Below are 18,523 nucleotides of genomic sequence, written 5' to 3'. Positions count from 1 at the left end.
CTCCTCTGTTAAAGTTCTTAAATTAATGTAAGAATATTTAGTAAACAGTAATTATGATTAGCTCTTACCATTGCATAAATAATTATGAATATTATTAACCTGATTCTATACAGTGAGGATATCTATACCCTCACTGATTTTAAGTCATTCCTGACCAGCAGTGGGGAAATGCATCACCTATTGCTTGCCAGTTCCATGCCAGTCCTGAGGGTGACACTGAAGGTCGAATCCTGGAGCCTGGGGAGGGCAGTGACAAAATGTGTCACCCCTGCTTGGGTTCAAATGGGAGAATTATGGGACCTGATGAGGCTCTACAAAATGAAACCAGGAGCACATCGTCAAGGCAAAAGCACCATGGTTAGTCTCTGTTGAAGTTGACAGCTTATTGCAACAAGAGGGAAGAATAAAAGCCACAGATCTGAGCTGATAGCACCCCCACATCCACCCTTGCTCTTAAGAATGTCCTGTCATCTCTCCTATCTACACTCCCTTTCTTGTAAAAACAGGAGGTTTTGCATCAAGATATTGCGGATGACAAGAACAAATAACAATTTCTGTGATTTTTTTTTAACAACTGACACCCTCAGATTTATTCAAGAAAACATCTCCTCAACAGAGTTGGCCAATTAACCACTTATATGGCTTGAAAACGTATTTAATGTCACTGCCTAATCACTTTATGAAATGTCACTGCTCCAGCAGGCAGAAATTCCTGCTTTATACCCTGCTTCTTTTATGTTTCAGTCCCTTTCTGAAAAACAGAGCTTCCTTCCAAAGAAGACTAAAATCATAATGCCTCTCCCCTTACATATGTGCCCCTTATATTTGCATAGAATTATGGAATTTCAGCAGCAGGTGGGATCACCTGACCTCATAAATCATTTAACCGATGATACAGTGAAGGTCCCAGAGGGAAGTGACTTGCCTGAGGGAGCCAACTTGTAAGTGGCAAAGGCTCCTTTTTTTTTTTTTTAAATAGCTGTAAGTCATATAACTGATGCTGTGAGGTATAAATACTATGGGATCTAGGATAGGTAGACCTCAATCTACCACTGAAATCTGTGACCTCGTGCGATTTAATTATCCATTTCTGGCCTCTGCATTCTCATCTGTTAAAAAGAGTGATTTTATTGTTTGTGCTTCATAAGCAGTAACTACCTCACAAATATGAAATGACTTATATTGGTATTTATTAATGATAATTAACAGTAACAATCTTGTTACCTACAATATTACTCTCATACCTATTTTACCTTTTCTCCAGGCCTATAACCATAGCTTAGCCATATCCTTAACTCCCCAAGATATAACCCCTCCTTGGCAATAATTTTCAACGAAGAAATATCTATCTCAATTGCCAAGATCTGGTACACCAGCAGCTAATGCCTCAAATCCTGAGTGTGTCGTCTTTTGACATGCCTAGCATAAATGGATATTAAAAACAACAGGAGGATGCAAAAAAATTCCCAAGAAGTCCTCAGCTGGGTAATAATCTGAGAGTGGTAGAGACACGATTCCTATAAGCTCTACCATTTGAAGACTGCACTGCTTACTTCCCATGTGACTTTATCTATATATGATTTTTTCCATTGACAAAGCTGTGACCCATTTACTCCATGGCTTAAAGAACAGATTTGAGCTGATGCAGTTAACAAAGGAAAACCCATGACTTGGTTTACCTTTACGTTTTGTGCAAAGCTAATTTATTATTTCTTTAGATGTAAAACCGTCTTAAGTGTGGTCTAAGTAAGTGAAATGATTTGGCTTTCACTAGTAAATGTATAATTCTTTTCATAAAGGAACTCACTTAGCCATTACTTTAATATCCTAGCATATAACATGGAGGCTTACTAATGCAGTCAGCTTCAGGACAAGAAGGAAAAACTGAAGCACGATGGGGAAGGTACTAACTATTTTATTTTGCTGCTTATTAGCAGTTCCACCAGAAGTTGTGAGGATTTAGACAGTTAAAATTTGCTTGACAGGTTGCTGCAGCAAAATTTCTAGTGATATTATTTGTGGAGCATAAACAGGAAATGGCCAAAAGCTGTTCCCCTTAAAAAGCCTGATTGTAACACAACTGTCAATGCAGCAACTATTTTGTCCTTTTTTAAAAGGTAAAGGAACATGTTCTAGGGATTTTTTTAAAAGAAAGTTTTGAAACCTGTTTAAAACTTCTCTTTCTTAAAAAGAGATTTCTTAGTCAAAATGTCTTCAGATACTGAGAAAAATCAGTGAAGCGGAAACCATATGATTCCAAGGCCAGGTTTTTGAGAGGAGCAGTCAGCACTGAATTCAGGCATTCTTGCTGTGCTCAGCAGACTTGGCCCAGCAATCAGAACTGTTTGATTCTAAAGCTGATACTCCTATAACCAGGCAGGTTCTAGCACATTGTGAGTTCTGAAAAAGCATAATTACAAACAAAGAATAACAAGAAGCACCCGTTGACTTAATATAGCTTTCTTCTCTCAAAGAGCACACAGGTTTTTCACATGTGTGCTCTCACCTGTCCTTAGAAACCTTCTCCTGCTAGGTGAGGGGGTGACTACACCACCATATTGCAACACAGGAGATCAGTGCACCAAGGGGTGAAGCAGCTGGGCCAAGGACACATGTTTTCAGTAGCTCACAATGACCCCACAATGAAATGCATGGAATTGATTCATCAAATATTTTTGAAAACCACTTATGGTCTCTGACCTTAAGGGGTCCATAAACTAGGCAGGCAGGGTGTGATGTGACTCAGCTGAGTTAGGGAAGATTATCAGTCCCATTCTGCTCAAGAAATTGCCACACTGGCTTCTTCTCATGCAGAGAATAACAGCTGGTCTTCAGGGAGCATGAAGAACCCCAACTAGGCCAGGCCTTTTGCAGAATGGGAGAGCCTACAGTTATCTTTTATGTGTCTGCATTATTTTTCTATTGCTGTGCAACAAATTACCGCAAACTTAATGGCATAAAACAATACAAAAGCATTATCTCAGTCTCTGTGGGTCAGGAGCATGGGTACAGGTTAACTGGGTCCTCTGCTCAGGGTGTCACCAGACTGAAATCCAGGGGCTAGACAAGGAAGCAGTCCTTATCCAAGGCTCTGGATCCTCTTTCAGTGTCACATGGTTACTGGCAGAATTTGTTTTCTTAAGGTCATATGACTGAGGTTCCCATTTTCTTGCTAGCTGTTGGCTAGCAATTGCTCTCAGATTCCAGAGCCCATCTATAATTCATAGCCATGTGGCCCCCATAAGCCGTTCACCATATGGCTGTTTGCTACTCCCCAGGCCAGCAGAAGCTTGATGCTTCACTTTCTTCTAAAGGCTCACCTGAGTAGGTCAGTTCCACCCCGGGTATTGCTCAAGGTTATTCAGAAACCTTTGTCCTCACTGCCACCACCATGATCTAAAATATTATCTGCCATCTGGACTTTCAGTGCACTCTGCAGTCATCGAATCGTAACTCAAATTCAACTGATTAGCAACCAGATCATGGGAGTGACATCCCATCATACTCACAGGTCCTGCCCATACTCAAGGGGAGGGGATCATATAGGGCATGCACAGAAGGGTGTGGGGATCTTGGTCATTTGGGAATTCTGTGTTCCAGTGTCTTCCCACCCGCATCCACGCATTTCCACCTTGCTGTGTTGGCTGCCTTGGCCTCCAGTATCAGGTAGCTGCAGTCTTCGAAATGAACATTTCCCTATCCCTTTTGTCATTATGCCTTTAAACAAAATAGAACAATATTTTATAAAAGGAATTAATTGCTAATGTTAGAATTTCAGGTAATGTAATGAGCACTTGCTTTTGTATTGTCAATGCTTAGCAGAGTGTCTGGCACTTAGGAGCCCTCAATTTATGTTTCTTCAATAAATGAATATGTGAATGATTACATGAGAAATATTTTGGGCATCCTCATCAGATTGCATCCATATAAAAAATGCCTACACCCTCTATGTACAAAGCCGATTCCTCTTTTTAGTTTCAAAAGTGTTTTTTTTTTTTCATGGTAATGCATGCTTATTATAGAACATTTGAGGATTTTCCTTCTTTCTATGATTTTATTTTTTATACTTAACTTTTTATTCCAACTGGAACTAATTTTCCAATATTAGGTATAAAATATTCCATCCTCCATGCAATTAGTCTCTGATGCTTTTTTTCATATACTAAGTTCTAATATATAAAAAGGTTTATTTCTGAGCTATCTATTCTATTGCATTGATCTGCTGTCCAATTTGTGTGCCAGTATCATCTGTTTTAATTATTGGAATTTTATCATGTTTGAAGATCTGGTAGGGCAGGAGCTGCCTCGTTATTCTTTCTTCTTTCAGCCCCCACCTCTAGTTCATTAAACGAGGGTCTGTCTTACCGCCTGCTCTAGTTCCTTAGGCTGTACTACATTCTTTATCAAGGTCTGGACATGGAGCCAGAACTAGGCTCGTATTCCACTTCTGCAGTCTCTTAGCTCAACTATTCTGGGTCTCAATAAAATATAAACATACTAATAATGGCTATTTAACAAACTTTCTGTGAGCACTATGGTAACTTCTAAGAGCTGTCCAGCATATGGGAGGTGGTCAATATCCACCAGCTGGAGTGAAGGAATGACGCTGAACGTCCAGCCACTCAAGCTGTGTCCTCCATCCTTCTAAGGAGGGGTTGCAACTCTTCTGAAAGCATCCTGTATGAATGGTGAGGCACGGATCTCCCAGACTCAGGCCAACCTTTAGGCTGGGAGAGTTCCAGAATTAATGTTTGTTTCCAGCCTCTGTGCAGCCCCTTTGGGATTCACACTGATCCGATGGAAGTCAGGTGGTTTTCTGAACTGGAGCCAGCCCAGAGTGCCCTGGGGGACTCTGGCAGGGGGCGTAAATCAAGTACTGAAGTCCACATTGTCTGCCCTTACCAGAGTCTGGAACTGCCAGGGAATTAACACTCCTTGCCTCATCCCCAGGGAGCCTGTCTCTGGGCTTTGGCAGTCAGAGAATGTTCTCAAGCCATGAAATACAGGTGCTGGAGGTTGGAGGTCATTCTGGCACACACCGAATTGGTGCTGACAAGGGGAGATGGGCAGATTCTGACAGCATGTTCTAGGAATTAAAGATTGAGGAAATGATCACAATTCCAAGAAGCCCCACAGTACTGAACGGTCCCATGCATTTGCCCAGAGATTTAACAAGGTGACTCGCTGTTCTCAGACCAAAGAGTAGGCACTGGAAATCAGAGACCTGTGATGAGTCACAAAGCAGCCAGGAATTTTGAAGGCCAGAATCTTACTACTTTCTTGGCATCTTCCGTCTAACTCAGAGAGGGCAGGGCAGGCACTCATTCATTCCTTCAAGAACGGTGTGTGAAGGTCTGCTCTCAGGAGCTGGTATAGAAAGATACAGCAGTTATTGCTCAGCCCTGCCCCTCGTGGTGCTCTCAGGCTGCATGGTGAGGTGAGAGGATTATGGATATCCTTGAGAGCATGATCCACTCTGATGACGCTATATGCAATATCTGAGTACCCCATTCCAACTCCATCCCACATGACCTTCAATAAAAGAGTAGATCAGATGTTCAAGGCTGGAAGAGGTCTTAGAAATTAACTCTTCAAGGCTGTCTATACATTAAACCCAGAGAAGGAAGTGATTGCCCACAGTCACTCAGCTTCACAGCAGCAACGGAAGGAACTTCAGTACTTTTCTACCTCACAATTCTCCACCAGAAAAATGGGTTGCTTCTCACCTTACATCAAACTTCGAGAGGCAGCCCACAGTCTGAGGCAACTGCAGAAACAGATTGAGCATTTTTGGAAGAGGAAGACAGAAATGGATGGTGTCGAGTGGGTCAAGGTAGGATGCATGGACACAACATAACATAAGGGTTAAGAGTCAGATCCCCTGAGTTCAAACTCTGGTTTTACCACTTAATAGCTGTGTGAACTTCAGCAACTTTCTTAAGTTTCTCTCTAAGCCTCATCTTCTTATCTGTGAAATGATGGCAATAGTGTTTCCTCACAGGTTGGTTTTAAGGATTAAATGAAATGATGTACCTCAAGCACTTAGCTAAATGCCGAGAACGAAGTTACGTTACTAGCATAAAGGATTTCCGGAATGGGCCCAACCCAATTATGTGTGATGCTCACAGGCCCATAGGGTAACAGGGTGCTCAAATGACAATGCCTTTTGTACTTTTCTAGCTCTGAGCCCTGGAGGAGCAGCACAGAGCGGGAGAGCGTGGCGAGAGAATGAAGAAACCAACCGCCCGGGAGAAGCATGAGGTGGCAGTGTGGCACTCGGTTTAGAGGGCTTCGGCCGGCGGTGGCCCCATGGACAGCCCTGCTGGCACTGGGCCTGCCTGGCTGGGTGTTGGCTGTCTCAGCCACGGCGGCTGCTGTGGTCCCCGAGCAGCATGCCTCCGTAGCTGGCCAGCATCCCCTGGACTGGCTGCTCACAGACCGGGGCCCCTTCCACCGCGCTCAGGAGTATGCTGACTTCATGGAGCGGTACCGCCAGGGTTTCACCACCAGGTACAGGATTTATAGGTAAGTGGGGGCCTCCACTGAGACAGGGGCTTCCCTAAGAACCCAACCTGCACAGGCCCTGCTGGTGTGCTGGCCCAAACCCCTAAGCAGGCTGGAATGCCCTCAAACTGAGCTAGAGGTGAAAGCTGGAGGAACACCAGGCAGGGAAAATAAGCCTACCATGTTAGTTTTTAAAAAAAGAAAGAAGAAAACACACACAAGCTGGAAAACCTGCTGATGCCTCCTGGGGAACTTAGCAAAAGGGTTTCTATTTATAGGTTGTGCTGCTTATAAATTGAGGACAAATCAGGCAGCATGGAGTCAGCGTGTGGCCCAGGCTGCCGTAGGAGGTCAGAGTCAAATGCTAGGGCCAGGTTTTAACTAATGGGTTAGTTAATTTCATGAGTTGTAATTACTTAAACATACAAACAAAGGAAGGGCAGCTCCAGCTCCTTCCTTAGAGGTCTGGGGAGCCCTGCAGGGTCAGGAACAAACCTGTCCTTACCCTTGTCAACACCCCAGGCTCCGCAGGCCTTGTGGGAAAAGGGGGCTAGGCCCTTTAGGCCCATCCCCAGAAGCATCAGAGCTGAAAGTCAGACTCCTGAGACCTGCCTAATCCATCATCAGGTGGAATAAGCCAGGCACATATTCCTGGCTGCTGGACCTGCACTTCAAAAATAGAGTGCTCCTCCACGTGCTCACCTCCAGGGCTCCCACAGTGCACCAGTGAACTCAAAATTCTCTTTGATCCCTCTGTCCACTTGCCCCCTTGCCATTTTTCCCCTTACCTGTATCTTTAGATAACCCTGGGAGCCTTGCTGATTTTGTTTCTTTGTTCAAAGATACTTATTTTCTAATTAAAATTAGTTTTTAATGCAAAAAGAAAAAACATGAAAAAGCACAAAAGGAAACAGAAACACAAAACCATCCATTCTTTTGGCAACTAAAGATTCCTGTTGTTAACATACTGGCATATGCATTTCTAGTCATATGAACACACTAATGTTTTTGGACCTCTTGCTAGATTTATCAACTTGCATGCCTTATATAAAGTAACTCCAACCCTATGTTGGAAGAACAGTTATTCTCTCCATTTTACAGATGGGGAAATTGAGGCCCAAAGAAGTTAAGCAACTTGCTGAAGGGCACAAAGCTAGTGAATAGTGGAGCCAGGATTAGCTCGCAAGTAGGCAGATTGCAGAGTCTGGGTTCTGAAAATATATTTAGAGACATTTTCTTTTTTCTGGGAGTTCTTTTTTAACATCTGCAGTAATGAGGCAACCAGTTTAGATTAGTAAGGGGTCACAGAAGTATGGTTTTAAGAGTATTCAGTACAGTGTCAGAAGATTCCCAAATGGTAAAACAGTGGCCATTTATAGAGGCCATTCACCTGCTTCAAAATTCCCACACTTGGGTGCAGACAAAGGAGCAAGGTCAGAGATATTTGAGGGGCTGGTACTTTGTGGACCCAGAGATTCATAGAAACAAAATCCTACTCTTAGGAATCACCTACCCAGCTCTCCTTTCAGGCCATTTTTCTCCCACTGTGCTTAGATGCAGTCTGGTCCTGGAAGAGACTGCAGTTCACACTCCCTGCTTTGGTGACTCTGGCCCTTGTCATCTTCCAAGGGCCACAGCAGAAATTCACATAGCATCACTGAAGCAGAGAGCACCAACTCAGGCTGGGAGGGGCTGAGTTTACACCTGCTCAGGTAAAAGCAGATGAGTAGAAGAGGAAGAGAGTAGAGGGTTAACTCAGCTGTCAGTAAACACCTAAGAATCTCGAAGATGCCTCCCTACACTTTCTAGATGGCAAATTCAGGGTGACCTTCCCTTTATTAAAGAATTTTTTTCAATCTTCCAAAAAAATCAGAAAATCCACTTTAGAATGTGCTTAAGCAGAGAATCCCTCCAGTCCAGTAAAATAAGATTTAATTTACCTTAGACTTTTTAGTTTATCCCGAATCTCACAGAAGCACTGTTATAACCAAAAATAATTTTTAAAAAGTGTATTGGAATTGAAGTCAGGCTGGGAGTCCTAACACCACTCTCCACTTCAAGGAGCTGTAGAAACTAGAGGGAACAAACTCTCAGCTTCCTTATCCCCTCAGGAGAGTTTTCTTCCGGACAGCCTGGTAGCCACTTAGCGCCTGGGCGGCAGCTCCGAGTTGGCCCACGGGGAGTGTCTGTAATCATTTCTGCACCATCAACTGTTCTATCAGTTGGTAATGGTTTTCTGATCATTTAATGTGACAAGCTCTTACACTGTGCCATTCTGTTTCTCTGGGGTCAGTTATTGCACATGAACCTGTACTTGAGGAAACAGTAACCAGTCATTCTGACAGGAGTGTAGTATTCTGATTTGTGACCTTTTGGTGGGGCAGAGAGAGGATAGTCACACACTGCTGCTTCAGGAGCATTCCTCGAGTTTTGCCTTTAGTGATGAAGCAAAATGGTGGCTCATGGGCACTTGTAGGGCTCTACATTATCCCAGTGGGAATTCATTTTTGTCCCTTCCCACTTTGTTTCTAGTGGCAATTTCCTCTGGCAAATTTAGGACCTTGCTGGATTGACTAAAGCAGGTCAAAGAAAACTGGTAAAACATACATCGACAGTCATCCTCAAATTTCTCTCCCATAATCCAGAAGAGTAGAAAGAGGAAAAAAAAAAAAAAACAACAGAGAATATCAGAAATGCTTTGAAGGGGAAATACTGGGTCTCAAACAGAATTAAGGTTTTGTTTCACCCTTTAAGGAAGCTTTTGGGGAATGGAAATCAGATAGTAGCCACATGTGTCTTCCATTTATAAGCGGATGCACTGTGGTAGAGAATAATAAAACTATGATTCAAGGGGGTCAGTATATTTGGTGCAGAATCACTTGAAGATTTCATAGGAAAGAGACCCTCCTTCTCTTCTACCTGTTGAACAGATCAAAACAATTGTACAGCAAGTTTCTAACATTAAACTACAAATTATACCTATTCTTATTAGGATGTTGGAGTATGCTCTAACTTTGAGATGACTAGTCATTCTAGAATAGCTGCAGCCTCTCTAATCACGGACCTCCAGAGATTGTTGCTGTCTTCATTACAAGTTTGTATTCATACAGACATAGGTGCTTAAGAGTGAAGGTCCTGGAGCCAGGTGACCTGGGTTCTAATCCTGGAGCTGCAACTTTCTACCTGTATAATATCGGGCAAATTACATAGTTTTCTTGTTCCTCAATTTTCCTATTTGTAAAGTGGGGACAGTAATAGTGCCTATCTAATGGATTAAGGTGAAAATTAAAGGAAGTATTTGATGTAGGCACTTAGGATAGTGCTTAATAAATACTGCTGATTTTTATTAGGTTGTTCTCTAAAAATTAGCCTATGCAGGAAGGATAATGAGATAAGAATCATAGGTGTTTTTTGCTTTAATGTCTGCTGAGGGCCTAGCATTCGACAGCCTATATTAGAAGGGGGAACACTGTTCTCTTGCTTTCCTTTTTAAAGCATGTTAACCTTTACCCTTCAATTCAGCTCTTTGCTGGGAGGGGAACTCAACTGAAGAATAATTGGATCTTCTCTGGGGCACACTCTTACTGGCCTTGTGGGCTACCAGAGGGAGCAAGATGGTTTCCAGCATATGTTAAAGTTGCCATAGGTCAAGCCCTTGTGTCTAAAGTTAAGGATGGCTCACTGAGCAGGCCTTTCTTAGGCATGTCCTCCAGTGGCCGGTGACTGCAGGCTCCTTTGTCCCAGGGATGAAAAGCATAGTCTTAGGATACACCATGAAGAGAACAGAGACAATATGCACTCTGGTTAAGCCCTCCTAGATAACAGGATGGGCTTGGGCATTTCACCCAATTTTTGACAATCTTGTAAATTGAACATTGACCAACCTCTCAGCATGTCTTTGAGCCTTGTCAAAACAAGATCTGATCTATTAGCCTCCTTCTCAGATCCATCTCTTAATAGGCTCATGGTAAGAGCTAGAAGAACAGAGGTCCTGTCTCCAGTTCCATGTGTGACTTCTGGGCTCCCCATACCTTGCTCCATTCCATAGCCCCCACTACAATAAATGCTTAGAGACCAACTTTTCACAGCAGCCTTACGATGGGCTACTAGGGTCTAAGGCATGTGAAATGCACTTGTTCAAGGTCAGAGAGGTAGCCAGTCACAGCCAGAAATAGCACTCAGGGCTCCTGACTTGAAGTCTCCTGCTCATTACTCTAGACCACGCCACCTCCCTTTGACTGGTAAGTGCATCTTCATCATAACACGCACCTACTCAGGCACCTAAATTGAGCTGACGCAAATGTAAATATGGTTTCTCGAAACAATCTAGTGGTAATGTTCCATTCTCTCTTTGCTACAAATCAAAGTAATGAGCAGTCTGTTTTTTTTTATTTCTTTTTTGTATTAAGATTTTAATAGAGAGATAATCATGGGATTGGACAAAATCCAAGCCACTATGATGAAACACTTAAAACTCGGAAAGAATACATTAACATTGAGAGAGAAAGTTGGAAATCAAATAGAACGATGAGTGGTTAGGAGGAAAGCAATGCTGAATGGAATTCCAAAATATTGACCTTAGTCATTATCACATCTATTTCTAGCTACCTCTTTTTGGAAAGGGATGGTCTGGGGATACATTAGAAGCCACATGTTAGAAGTCAAAACAAAATAGAATTAAATACATATCTTTATTGACTAAAAGGGATATCATAGTCTTATCATATTGTGGGATATGTATGCAGATTTGTAGAATGAAACTGAACACTAAGAAGCTGTAGGGCTACCAGGGATAGAATCAGGTGATTGGTGAATGAGGCAGTAAACAAGGCACCAGAGCAACAACCCTAAGAAAGAATATCTGGAATTCATCAGGATAAAAAATAAGACTTGGCAATAGCTTAGACGTGAAGGAAGTGCTCACCCAATTTTTGGCAACCTTGTAAATTTTGCTGACCAACCTCACAGCATGCTCAAAGTGCAGTCTTTGGACCACCAGCATTAGCATCACCTGAGAGCTTATTAAAAATCCAGAACGTCAGGCCTCTCCCCAGACCTAAGGAATGAAAATCTGCATTTTAACAGGATCCCCAGGTGAACAAGATGGCATCAGAGCTTGAGGAGTACCGCACTTGTCTATACTAAGTATTTGGAGATGGAGACGGGAGCAAAAATGAAGAGGGTGGAGAAGCACAGAACGTGTACTGGAAAGACAGCATCCCCCATGAGGCATTTGCAGCAGCGAGACTATTTACAGGAGGCATTGCAAATAAAATAAAATAGGAATCCAGAGCGGGTAAATCTAGGAGTTATTAGTGCCAAGACATATGAACTCATAAGAGTAGGTACCGCAGCTGGGAGAAAAGTTGAACAGCAGAAAAGGCTGGAGGGCCTAGAAGCAGCCTGTGGGTGCCTCCCGGGAGATGGGGAAGTGAGGAGGCAGATAGCAGCTGTGGAAGCAATCACAGGAGGAGCACCAGAGCTGATTTATCATCTGGACCACGTCTCTCTGACTAACAAATACTGATTTGGATAAACAGCGAACCCTGGGAGAGGCACCATCTCCAATTAAGAGATCACAGTCCATATAAATAAACGGCAACCAAAGACAACTTCAGTCTGCCTGGGTAAATCCCAGTGATTTCCGAGGTGTGCATTACAGCCACTGAGGTAGAGAAAGGCTACATTATCACGCGGCTTCAGGGCTCCAGAAGGGAAGTTGTAGTGCTCAGGTGGATGGGAAAAAGGAAGGAGGTTAGCTCTTCCACATAAACCACCAGGCCCAAAGTAAAATGGTTGATCTCTGAACTTTTCACTGGGTTTGCGTTTTGACCATGAGGGAGTTTCTTGACGTGGAAGGAGATGAAGGAAGGGTATACAAACTGGTATTGTGATTTAAATTAGAGCAAAATTAGAGGCAATATGGCAACAATGAGCTTGCAGTTCTGGTTACAGGCACTATTTCTCAGTCCACAGGGGTGAGAAGGTAGGAGAGGGACAGAACAAAATGTTTAGAGGTTGCTTTAGCGAAGAGTCCAGTACTGCCTAAACACACAGGTCCTGTAACATAAATACCTAACCTAAATAGCAGATGCAGCACAAGGCATCTTAGGCCTTCCGCCCAAGGAATTTTAACCCAGAAGTATCTGGACGACGAGCCCAGCATGTCCTTATCTTTGGGCAGAATTCTATTTCCACTTCTGGCATAGAAACAACATACCACATCAGTGCAGCAGACCTATATGGAACCCTCTTATGTGCATACAAATAACTGAATAAAAAAGCATTCTGCTGTCTTGGAGCAAGGAGAAATTTTACATAAACAAACAACTATAATTGTAGAACATATATAGAGACATAGTCATTCATTCAACACCCATTTTTGAGGGCCAGCTTGGTGCTTATTATTGCACTAGATTCTGATAATAGACTATAAACAAGGTTGACAGGGTTCTTGATCTGATGGCACTTACAGATAAGTAAGCAAGTGCTAGATTGCTCTGCACAGAAAGGTCAAGGAAAGCTGGAATAAAAGGTAACACATAGGCAAAAACCAATGGATGACTGGAGACTCCAGGTGGAGGCTTGTGGAATGGTGGTGTAGATACAGGAGCAGTGTAACCAAAGTCATGGGAGCACTAGATGTGGTTTAGGAACTGAGCAGCCAGTCCCATGTCAAGAAGTGCATGGTGATGCCTCTCCTTTCCCTGTTCTTCCCCACTGGTTATTTATGCCATATTTTGTCTCTCTGAAATGCCAAAAGTGTCTCTTAGACACTGATTTCTTCCAAGGTGCAATTAAAAAAAAAAAAAACTCTCACCTGAAGAGGCATGTCATTTTCTAGCATTAGGGGTAAGTAAAATGAAGTAAAAATCACTGCATGTGTAGAGAAATTAGGACCAAAAGCAACTTCTCACATTTCTGCTTTGGAAAAATGAAGCGTGAATTCTCAACTGGTGAGGAAATGGTACATAGTACTTTAAGGTCCTGTTAGACTACTTGTTCAAATAAAAATTGACATCATTTATGCTCGAGCAATTGGATTCAGGGTAAGGTTACCACACCATACTTTTGCACACTTGATCCTCTCTCAAGTATTTATGGAGCATCTCCTTCGTGCAATGCATTATTCTAGGCACTATAGCAGAATACGAAAGACAGACAAAACAGGATACTTCTGATTTCTGGGAGATTAGCAGTCCAGTTTGAGTGACAGCATACACATCAGAAAACACATTGGGATGCATCACCTCAAATGCTAGAAAGAAGACATTTAATACATTCTCAGTGATTGATGGACAGATTTGGTCTATGGATGCTGTGTCAGAATGAATTCTTAGGATGCCAGTCCCAAGCATCCCCAGGACACAATGGCTCTTGCCACACATTTTCCCATGTCTTTGGGGGCTATACCCAGGTTAGCCACCCTGGCTTGAGATAAGATTGCAAAGTTGATTTGTGAAGAGAAAATGTGAAAATAAAAATTTGGAAGAAATGAAGGGAGCATTCAGGATGGCCAAGGGGGGAAGGGAAGATCAGTTTTGTTTTCAGATGAGATTTGGTAAGAGATCTTGAGTCAATCAGGCAAAGGAAAAGAGGATTAAATTTTGCTTCTAGAAATAATTAATTTTATTCATGAATGAATTGCTTCTTAGAGACGTGTGTGTGTGTAGAAAGGAGTGAGGTAGACTTCATCCGGAAACTGTCACGACACAGGTGCAGGCCGACAGGGACGCTGTCGAGTCATATGGTCTTTTTTTCTCTCTCTCTTTAAGAGAATAGCTTTTTCTAGGTCAAGGATTCTCAATATTTTTTTCTTTATTCAGCTTCTGCCACATTTCTCTCACTCCAGAGCTTCCCACATATCCCACAAGAAAAGCATTTCAGTATATGGAGCTTAGAACAGTGAGTGGCACAGGGTGGGGTGTTTCTTCATTCAGCCCATGTTTATCCAGGATTTGTATGTGTTGGCCACTCTACAAGGGCTGGGGACACACCCTGAAGGAGACAGAGCCCAGGCCTCAGAGAGTTCTGCTTTCTAGGAAGACCCACGTATGCAAAGGATTAGAAGTGGGCGAGGCCTGTGGTATAGTAAAAAGTCTGGGTGAGAGGAGCTTGGCTCCCATGCCAGTTACCATCTTCCCCTCTGGGAGTAGAAACAGCTGAGTCTGCTCACAAGGAACTGAAGATAAGTTGGGCTGCAGATGACAGCTTGGACCTGAGTCAGAGCTGGCAATGCCAGTCCTACAATCCTGCCTTTGCCCCAAACTAAAGTCAGCTGGGTTTGTCCATCAGATTGGTTTGCCTAATCCTAAGTGAAGCAACTAGAGAAGCCATCACTGGATTGTGGGGATGGGACAAGCCAGAAACCTCAGAGGGACAGCTCTGCCAAGTGAGCTGACTGTGAGGAGGGGGAGATGATCAGAAGCGTTTCCCATTGCAGGGCTTGAATGTCCAAGAGACAAGAGCCTTTTGTGAGCTGGGGTCTCAATCCATGAACTCTACACAGTATTGAGAAATATGGATGAAAACAGCAGGCTCTCGCCAATCTCCCCAATTCTCCCATGGGAAGAAAAGAGTAAAGTGATAAAGAAAATAGATGGTCTGAAAAAATAAAAAATAGTTGGTCAAAATTTCTATTTAACTTAGGGAAAGAAAGCATTCTCTCTGTACTATGAGATGTTAATGACATTAATGAATACTAGTAGCTAACATATATTAAATGCTCATCATATGCACATTTTACTAAGTACTTTATTAACATTAATTAAAATTATCCTAGTAAGAACCCCACAAGGGTCTGCTATTTGTACACTTATATAACAGATGAGGACACTGAGTTTTAGAGGGTGTCACATAACTGATAAGAGGAAGAACCAGCACTCAACCAATAAGACAGGGAACCTGTCCATTAATGATAATTATTTAATGAAATAAATCACTGAGACTGGGCTACTTAATGCTCTGAGAGAAACAGTGTCTCGGGTTGTCACTGGGGCTCCTTGTCCTTCTTTCTTTAGGCAGCCTGGTAGGTCTTTGAGATGCAGAAGACAGGCCTCAGAAGGCTGGAGGCTGACCCATTTCCCTCAAAGACCCTGTCATTCGTTCTCTCTTTCCACAAGAGTTTTCCATCTGTGCTTAGGCTCCGGGGAACCCTGAGTGGGAGGAAGCCACAGATGGATCTTCCTGAAACAATGCACCCACAGCAAATTCTGTATGTGTTGGTTGTGCACTGCTGGTGTGTTTCTACAAGGGTGCGATGTAAATCGAATTTCTGTAAATCGAATCCTCTCCTGGAGGAACACTTACTGCTATTGCCAAGATGCAGTATCTTACTTCTTGCCTGGCCATGGCTTATAAAAATTCAGTATTAAGTAAATCCCTACCACCTGACTTTAGAATTAGGTAGGTACTGATTTGTAAACACACATGTCCACTTGGAAATGTCTTATATTTCAGGGAGTATTTTCATAAAGGCAGAAGAAACCTTTGGTGTTGCATGCAATCTCTGCTTATTGGTCTACTTTGTAAATTTGAATTTTCTTACAGTGATGAGATTGGTGTATGCTCTGTTACAGTCCCACTTGCCTTCACATTCACAGCACACTATGCACTCAGGTGAAGCAGTGAGAGAGACATAGAGGCTGAGGCCCCTGAGTATATTTTAAGATTTCTAGGTATAGCTGTGCACAGATTAGGGCTGTTACATGTTTTGGGGAAGATGCAGGAATCTGGCAGGAGTTCCCAGCCGTGTCTTCTCCACTGTACCTGTTTAATGCTCTATGATCCTGCCACCCTGCCAAGCTCTCCTCTGAGCCCAGAAGTGTGCCTCTTTCCTCCTCCTCTGCAAAGAGCAAACAAGCTCTGGATGTGACAGTGAATCAGAGTGAGTAAGAAGTCTTACTGGCTGGGCAGGAGGCCTGATGGGAGAAAAATGAGGTAGCCAGAACCACTGCTCACCAAGTTCTTTGTTATGAGCCCCAGTGCCCTAGAGAATTCTCATTTTCTCTGTCTCCCAGGAAAGCCTCTGCCTCACTTGGGGACACACTGGTGACGAAGGAGGGATAGGAAGAAAGTCTCTTTGGGGAGTGAGTTCTCCTGGATCCACAGAGGCATGTAAACACCTAATGATCCCTTGACATGAGTTACGTAGTTGGTTTATTAGTAACAGCGGTAAACTTCAGCATCATAAGCCAGCCTCTTGCTTGGCTGGTTCTGTGTATGTTCTAAATTGTGAGTCTGATAAAGAGGGCATTACCCTTATTTGATCATTACATGCTGCATACATGGATTGGAATATTACACTGTACCCTATAAATGTATAATTATTATATGTTGATTAAAGAATAATTTTAAAACTTAAAATTCAATGAACCATCCCTAAATTAAAAAGAACAACACTAAAAAAGAGGAGTCGAGAGGAAAAGAGGCTGTGAGAGTCCCTGAATGTTGGCCTGGTTCATTGAGAAACTCAGGAACAAGTGGGACTCCGTAAAAGAAATGTGACTGGAGGATGAGAATACATTATTTTGTCTTCTGCAACCACTAGGATAGATGTGTGCATGTTGGTGCCTACATATCACAGTCAGGCTAGAAGACGAAATCTGAAAACCACAGGGCTTATTAGCCTGGGACAAGAGGCCAAAGCTACACAGTGTTTGGGTGTGGAAGGAAGCTTGACAATGTGGGACGGCCAATCAGGGCTAAGTGATGCCAGAATCTGTGAGTTAGAAGGAAACTTAACATCACTTATTTCCTAGCCAGTGAAGACAACCAGTCTGCAGACAGTCAAGAAGGTGGTCAGTGGGTCCTAGCTTGAACAGTTCCAGCCATGAGGTGCTCACTGGAGCCAATATTTTTTTTTTTTTTGAGATGGAGTCTCGCTCTGTCACCCAGGCTGGAGTACAGTGGTGCGATCTCAGCTCACTGTAAACTCCGCCTCCCGGGTTCATGCCATTCTCCTGCCTCAGCCTCCCAAGTAGCTGGGACTACAGGCACCCACCACCATGCCCGGCTAATTTTTTGTATTTTTAGTAGAGACCAGGTTTCACCGTGTTAGCCAGGATGGTCTCAATCTCGTGACCTCGTGATCCGCCTGCCTCGGCCTCCCAAAATGCTGGGATTACAGGCGTGAGCCATTGTGCCCGGACCACTGAAGCCAATTTTTATTCAGCAGCCTAAAACATTATGAAGATCTTTTGGAAATTGAATCATAGTCTTTCTTCCCATAACCTTCCCTTATTGGTCCTGATTTTGCTTTCTTTTATTTCTCTAGAATAAGTCTAACTGTCTCTTCCTCACAACAGGGCTCTAGATTTTGAAAACAGTTATTACTCTCCCCAATTCCTAGACTCGTTAGCGCTTTGTAACTTCCTTCCAGAGGTTCTTTCCTCCTCCTTCCCCTCCTCTCGCATTCTCTTTCACAAGCTGTCCTTGTTTGTTTTTCCCCAACTCTCCCTTTTCCATCTTTCTTCATGAAGAAAATACATGAAATTTATTTTGACATAAGGTTTTCTTCCTAAACCAATTCTGACTCCTAGGGAGCTTGCTTGCTTGCTCACATTTCAAAGTACTCAAGAATTTTGTCATGGATCAATATCAGTTTTTCATTTTAGAGTTTCTCAGGTCAGGCATTTCCCTCTCCCCAGACTTCTTTGACTTCTTGCTTTCTGTGCCATTGTCGAAGACTAGCGACAGTGGTGCCAGGTCACAGGCACACCTCAGGACACAGGGTGACTCTTCTGGAGCTGAAATCTCAGTGCTTCGAGGAACGTTGGAAATGTGCTGGAGTTGTGTCTAGAGAATACAGGTTTCTCATCCAAGTTCAAAGGATTACATCCAGCTGTTACTCAGTTTGATTTTATATACCTAGATTTAGTTTGTGTGGTAAAATCATAGCCAGAGTTGAACTCATGAGGTCCTAATACACTTGTATCTGCTACACTCTTTGCCACCTGTATGAACAGCCGGTATGAACAGCCACCTGGCTACTGTCACTCCTGCCTCTTCTCCATTCTCT

At 43.0% G+C, this 18,523-nt stretch overlaps 1 protein-coding gene across 2 annotated transcripts in view; it reads left to right on the top strand.

Moving 5' to 3' along the window:
- BRINP2 (BMP/retinoic acid inducible neural specific 2) overlaps positions 1 to 18,523 on the top strand; it is a 111,458-nt gene that overhangs the window by 52,773 nt on the left and 40,162 nt on the right. For both annotated transcript variants that reach the window (XM_001153570.7, XM_009438846.5), the window contains one exon: positions 6,181 to 6,525. In XM_001153570.7, the coding sequence (XP_001153570.1) occupies positions 6,257 to 6,525 (269 nt within the window). In that variant the 5' untranslated portion in view covers positions 6,181 to 6,256. The remainder of the gene's footprint in view (positions 1 to 6,180; positions 6,526 to 18,523) is intronic.

Source organism: Pan troglodytes, chromosome 1, assembly GCF_028858775.2.
Source record: "Pan troglodytes isolate AG18354 chromosome 1, NHGRI_mPanTro3-v2.0_pri, whole genome shotgun sequence".
Lineage (NCBI taxonomy): Eukaryota > Metazoa > Chordata > Mammalia > Primates > Hominidae > Pan > Pan troglodytes.
The sequence above is the reverse complement of the archived record's forward strand: the minus strand, read 5'-3'. Positions and strand labels throughout refer to the sequence as shown.